Below are 6,807 nucleotides of genomic sequence, written 5' to 3' on the forward strand. Positions count from 1 at the left end.
CCCCCTCCGCGCGCCTGCGGTGCGCCCGGGCGCTCGTGTCGTTCAGGTAGAGGACCAGAGAGGGCGGCGCGCGCAGAGGGGCGCCCCGCAGCCCGGCCCGCGGCTGTCCCAGGCAGGTGAAGTTGACCGACAGGCGAACGCTTCTCTGGCTGGAAGCCACCAGCGGCTGCAGCAGGGAGGTCACGTCCAGCTCGACCCACCTGTAGTTCTTTCCGAGCTCGATCTGGGAGCGGAAGGCCAGCGGGCCGGGCGACTCCGGGCCCGCCACGGCCAGGCTGCAGGCGCATCTCACGGCGGAGGAGGCCGGCGCGGCGGCGGCGCTGCTGAAGGCGTAGAGCAGGACGGACCTGAGCAGGTGTTCAGCGGCTGCCACGCGACCCAGGCTGAAGAGCAGCTCGGCCGAGGGGAAGGCTCCTGCGGGGAGAGAGGCGGTCAGGGCGCCGCGCAGCCCGGCCAGGCCCGGAGGGGCGCATCTCAGCACCACACAAAGGAGCAGGATCCCTTTCTCCTTGTCTCCTCAAGCCTCAAAAACCAGGAGGACAGGAGTATAATGCACAGAGAGAAAGTAATGGGCGTTTCTCTAAATTTACAACAACCAGGCCAGGATACTCTCTAGAAAAGTCACAGCAGCTTTTCTGTGCTGGGGAGGTAAAGCCAGTGGGTCAAGACTAAACGACTCACTCCTAGTAGGAAGCCAATAAGAAGCACGGTTTTTGATTAACCTATATAAAGAAAAATCCTCCGAGTTATTTATTTTATGTATTTGGTACAGGGTCTCACTACACAGCTCAGACTTACAGTGATACTGCTGTTTTCAGCCTCCCCAGCGCTGGGATTACAGGTGTGCACTGCCATACCCAGTCTTGGTGGCCAACTGAGTGTGCCCAGGGGGCGGGGCTGGCAAGGCATGTGGCGCTGGGTCTGCTGAGCTATCTCCCTGGCCCAGCTGAGTAATTTAAAACACTTGCTGGGCATGGTGGTGCACGCCTGTGATCCCAGCCTGGAGGCTGGGGCAGGAGGATTATTGTGAGTTTGAGGCCAGCCTGAATTACAGAGCAAGACTCTGTCTCAAAACAAAGCAAAATACAAAAAACCACTCACCACTCTTAAGACATTCTCTGCCCCAGAGAGTAGGACATTAAAAACATTTGACCTCGCACGTTCATTTGGAACACTTGGGACTGACAGCCAAGCGAGGTTTTGCCACCGCTGCATCCAGCAGCAGGTAGAGGGAGGGCGAGGTGCTTTAGTGCTTTTGCAGGTGTCACTGTCCTGTCCTGTGAGGGTGGCTGACGTGAGCGAGTGAGCACAGCTTCTTAAAGCATCACTCCTCTCTTGCACATGAGGGCCCACACTGCCCTCCTTACGGGCTAACGGGCTTGGGACGGGGGTGCTGGGACAGAAGCCAGGGCCTCCAGCACGCTAGGTGCAAACCCTACCACTGAGCTGCGCACACTTTCTTGTAAGAGCGGCCGCACCAAGCGGCAGTTGAGCTTGCCTCTCACCCAAGGCAGCGCCCAGGAGGAAGCACCCCGTGTGACGCAGCATACCTCAGGAGGCCATGAGAGATGTTGTAGGCACATGTTCAACAGCGAGGTAGCACAGAAGTAGATGCTAGCCTTCGCCAGCACTTTCCTTAGCCTTCAGAGACGGGAAGTCCCTTTCAGGTCTAAAATTTCAGTAAATTAGCCCAATAGAACAATCAGATCAAGTACGTTTGTTTCAATCAGTACTGTGCAAAGCAAAATGCAATTCAAGAAGCAAAGCTGCCAGGTGTGGTGGTGCACACCTGTAATCCCAGCACTCCAGAGGCTGAGGCAGGAGGATCGCTGTGAGTTCAAGGCCAGGCTGAACTACATAGCAAAATCCTGTTTCAAAATAAAACAGCCGGGGAGATGGCTCAGTAGAATAAGTGCTTCCCTGGCAAGTGCAAGGGCCTGAGCTTAATCCCCAATTCCATCAAAATAAAATAAAGTCACCCCTCCCCCCAACAAAACCCCAGAAAAGAAAACCAGGAAGCAAAGCCCAACTCTCTTCTGTAACTAGAAGGCAGACACTTGCTTCCCATGTCCAGCCCGCTAAGCCAGTGGCTCCCACACACCTGTCACCTGGCCTCCAGAAGTGTACTTCTTTGGGGAGTGAGGGGTGAAGAGTCGAATAGTGTTGTACGGATGACTTCCGGTGGGCTTAGGGATCCCCTCCTTGGTGGCATATGTCTTATAGAGCTTCTTCATGTAGTGCAGGGCTCTGGAGTCTGGCTGCAGCCCAGGGGCCCGGCCTTGCCGGCCAGACAAAACCTTAAAGAGGGGCAGAAGGAGGCCGGAGCTGTGATCTCCATCCACTGGCTGCAGCACGGACCAGGGCGCTGCTTCAGGCTCCAGCTTGACACTTGCTGCAGTCTGAGCTTCTCCCCTAGATGCCCAAGAACCTGGATTAATAGAACTCAGCCAGGCAAAGCAACAAAGCCCCAGGAGGAAGCTGCGGGGAAGCGCCATGGCGAGGGAGAGCGGGCAAGGACCACATCGCCCACGCCCACTCTCCCTAAAGGCCGGGGAGGCCTGCGTGAGAGGCCTTCAACAGCTTTTAGGTGTGAGCGCGGCCGGGCATGGCTCCTGTAATCAGACCTCAAGGGTACCTAGCTGAAAATACTTTTTATCAGGGTTATTTCAATCAGCTGATAACATCCTAGCTCTCCAATTTGTCCTCATTAGATGCAGATTTATTTAGCTTTCCTTTTCCTTTCTCTGTCCTATACTTAAAACTGAGTAAGTTACTGTTACATTAATGGACTGTGTAGCTGAAAGTCTAAGGAAAAACTAAGGGATTATCTTTAAGCCTTTGTCTTTTTTCGAGAAATTAGGCTTTTTTTGGGGGGGGGTATAGGGGATTGAACTCAAGACTATGCGCTTGCCAGGCAGGTGCTCATGCCACTGAGCTGTCTTCCCTAGTGAGAAATTAGGATTCTGTTTTGTTTTGTTTCTGAGACAGGTTCTCATTATGAAGTTCGGGCTGGCCTTGAACTCACTACATAGCCCAGGCTGGCTTTAAATGCTGACCACTCCTGCTTCAGCCTCCCAAGTGCTGTATCACAGGCTTGTGCCACTACGCCCAGTGAAAATTAGGACTTTTAAAATGTCCCCTAGGTGCTTTCTGAACCTCCCAAGGCATGTGGAAAGCATAAGAATTCCGATTTGTTGGTGTACAATTTAGGGTGGTAGATTTCCTCCTCAGCCAGGTAGGCTCTGCAGCTCCCAGGTGGTTGCAATAATTATTTGCTGTGCATTGATTGGGAGTGAGAAAAAGTCACAGTCGACATTGAAGGTCCAGTGAGCAGAGAATCTTCTGATTCCTGGGTCCCCAGGAGGCTTGGCATAGGGCATGCCCTGGCATTTTGCAACTGTACTTTGCACAATTTTGTTTTTGTCCTAAGACAGGGTCTTGCAATGCAGCTCAGGCTGGTTTTGAGCTCACTTTGTAGCCCAAGGTGGCCTTGAGCTTGCAGTGATCCTCCTGCCTCAGCCTCTCGAGTGCTGGAATTACAGGTGTGTGCCACCATGTCCAGATACATAAAATATTTTATTTTTATTCGGTACAAGGTCTCACTATGCAGCTCAGACTCATAGAGATCCTCCTGTCTTGGCTTCTCCAGCAATGGGGTTACAGGCATGTGCCACCACCCCTGGTTTCAGTGGCTGGCTCAGCACAGCGTGCAGTACTGGGGATCAATCCCTGGTCCTTGAGCTTGCCAGGCAGGATCTTAGACTGCTGAGCTATCTCTCTGGTCTACAAAATATTTTAAAAGAAGACACTGAGTTGGGTAGGGTGTCATATACCTGGAATCCTAGTATTGGGGAAGCTGAGGCAAAAGGCTGGTAGACTGGCCCACACAGTGAATTCAAGGATGGCTCGCAAGACACTGAGATGCGGTGTCAAAAGAAAAATTAAAAAAGAGGTGAGCTGGGGCTGTCGCTCAGTGGTACAGCAGCCTGACATGCCCAAGGCCCTGGGTTCTCTAGTGCAGTAGGGTGAAGAAAAAGAGGAAGGGCGCTGGGGGACACTGCCCGTAACTAATTTTATATCTTGTTGTTCTTGTGTGTTTCTGAAAGAGCACATTTTGGGGGGAAGCAGAGAAAAACAAACAAAAAACACCACAGGGGCCAGGGAGATGGCTGAGTAGAATAAGCACTTGCCTGGTAAGCGCAAGGGCCTGAGTTCAATCCCCAGTTTGGGGGGGGGGGGGACAACAGAGAGCAAGCAGCATAGTGCTCACAGACAAAGGTCGTCTGGTAGGCACGCTGTATGTCATACTGGAAGAGACATGCCCTATTACGGATAAAAATCAAGTGTCTCCCTCAGGGTACCTTCCCAAACCCTATCCTTCCTAGAGGTTGAGAAAAGGCCCAACCGCTTGCCTGAAGGCAGCTGTGGTGTATTAGAGATACAGCCCCGGGGGGCGGGGGCTTCCTCTTTCTTCTTTTTTAAAAATATTTTTTGGTACCAGGAATTGAACTCAGGGCCTCATGGTTTCTAGGCAGACGCTGCACTGCTGAGCTACATCCCTGGCCCCTTCCTGTTTCTTATAAAGAACCTTTTCTTTTCTTTTTAAATTATTTGTGTGTGTGTGTGTGTGTGTGTGTGTGTGTGGCCAGCTCAGCCCACCAGGGGGCGGGGCTGGCTGGCATGTGGTGCTGGGGGATTGAACCACGGTCCCTGTGCTTTGCTAAGCTTGTTCTATATAGGTGCTTTAGACCACTGAGCCATTCGCCAGCCCAAGAACCTTTTCTTTAGACTTCTCATAGTTTTCATTTTTTACTTTCACTCTAAGTTCTCCGCACAGTCAGACCAGCTTCTGTACAGACTCCCTTGCTATCCGCACCATAGATCCTCCTTTGCCAAGATCAGGTTGTCCAGGATTACATCATCGGCCAGCGTCATCCTGCTGGTGTGAATCTGCAAGATGCCCTGCTGGTCTTTTCTTCCAATGTGGGGAATCTCAATTTTCTTGTTTATGTGCCCTGGTCAGATCAGTGCTGGGTTCAAAGCTTCTATTCGGTTTGTGCCCATGATAACTTTCACGTCTCCCCGTGAGTCAAATCTGTCCAACTGGTGCAACAGTTCCAACATAATTTGCTGAATTTCTCTCTCACCTCCAGGGTTTGAATCTTATCTTTTGATCCCAGGGGCATCGATTTAATCAATAAACATGATGGATGGTGCATGTTCTTCAGCAACTTGAAATAATTCCCATACAAGTTTGGGCCCATCACCCAGGTACTTCTGAGTAACTTCAGAGCCAACCACACTCAAGAAAGTGGCTGAAGTTTGGTGTGCTACTGCTTTAGCTAACAAGGTTTTTGCTGTGCTAGGTGGACCATAGAGAATGACCCCGTTAGGGGGCTTTATACCCGTCTCTTCATAGTATTCAGGATGGGTGAGAGGAAGCGTCACAGACTCCTTAATTTCCTGGATTTGGTGTCCAACCCACCAGTGTCAGCATAGGTTTCCTGGGGAGCCACACCTTCATCACTGTGACCACAGGCTCTGTGTCATCTATCAGCACCCCCATTACAGCATGCACCTTGTGGTTGAGTAGGACTGAGCAGCCTGGTTCCAGAAGACCCTTGTCCACAAATGAAAGGATGCTGATGTAGTGTTCTGAGCCCACAGATATAGACACGATGGCTTGTCATCAATGATCTCTTCCAAGGTTCCTACTGGCATGGGGGTCCCCCTCAGATCATCTACCTTTGACCTTTCCTCCTCTCTTCTTTTAATGGTTTCATTTGTTTCTGATTTCTAATAAATTCTTCCTCCATAAGGAAAGCCTTTGATTCCAACTTGAGTAGTTTAAAACAGCACTGAGTGTGAGGTGTCACCAGTGGCAGTTTGCTGGCAGTATCTGGTCTTTTTTTTTTTTTGTACAGGGAATTGAACTCAGGACCTTGAGCTTGCCAGGAGGCACTTAAGCAGCTGAGCTATCTCCCCAGCTGTTTTCTTCTTCTATTTCCCCATTCTAGTTGGTACAAGAGGTTTATATTTCTTTTTCTTTTCTTTTTTTTTTTTTGGCGGAACCGGGGATTGAACTCAGGCCCCTGCGCTTGCCAGGGAAGCGCTTATTCCACTGAGCCATGTCCCTGGCCCCATATTTCCTTTTCTTGTCCCTGCCAGCCTTACCTCCTGCAGGACCATGACCACCTCTCTGCCTTTGACCCATCTTACCTGTGCTGCTCTAGGCAATGCTGCCCTGCTCTTAATTTCCTAGGGCCGGCCAGATAGCTCAGCAGACTAAAGCGCCTACTTAGGCAGGGTGCAGGGTCAGCGGTTCAATCCCTGGCACCAAAGGCCGTGCTGGCCAAGACTGGGCACTGTGGCGCACACCTATAATCCCAGTGCTTGGGAGGCTGAAAACAAAAGGATCCCTATGAGTCTGATCTGTGTAGTGAGACCCTGTACTAAATACATTTTTTTTTTTTTAATCATCTTGATGTCTTCACTTTGGTTAGCACATTTACCGACACATGCTTTGGTTGAAAGATTTTGGGATGTTTACAGGGGCTATGAAATGCTTTATTTGCACGAATGACCCAGACGAGGACAAAGTTCACTAAAATACCTTTGTCCTTAACTGAGACCATGCTAGATACATTTTAGAAAAATGAGGCAAAAGGCACCACGAAAAGGCAAAGGAGCGCCGTCCGTCCGTTAGGAGACAATCCGCTGGAAGAGTCAACCTGCACTCACACGGGAGAAACCTAGCTGTACAGTACTTCAGCAGAAAAAGTCAGGTGTGCTTTCAAAACTCAAATT

General features: G+C 50.8%; 1 protein-coding gene and 1 pseudogene across 1 annotated transcript in view; both read right to left on the reverse strand.

Annotated features, from left to right (window-relative positions):
* Gdf9 (growth differentiation factor 9) overlaps positions 1-2,707 on the reverse strand; it is a 24,152-nt gene extending 21,445 nt beyond the window's left edge. The window contains exons 1-2 of the mRNA XM_012514305.2: positions 2,102-2,707; positions 15-414 (exon numbers count right to left, since the gene is read on the reverse strand). Coding sequence (XP_012369759.1) covers positions 15-414; positions 2,102-2,495 — 794 coding nt within the window. The 5' untranslated portion in view covers positions 2,496-2,707. The remainder of the gene's footprint in view (positions 1-14; positions 415-2,101) is intronic.
* A 1,863-nt stretch (positions 2,708-4,570) lies between these two features.
* On the reverse strand, positions 4,571-5,925 carry LOC101589499 (annotated as a pseudogene).
* Between the last annotated feature and the right edge of the window lie 882 nt (positions 5,926-6,807).

This window comes from Octodon degus, unplaced genomic scaffold, assembly GCF_000260255.1.
Source record: "Octodon degus isolate 3935 unplaced genomic scaffold, OctDeg1.0 scaffold00029, whole genome shotgun sequence".
Lineage (NCBI taxonomy): Eukaryota > Metazoa > Chordata > Mammalia > Rodentia > Octodontidae > Octodon > Octodon degus.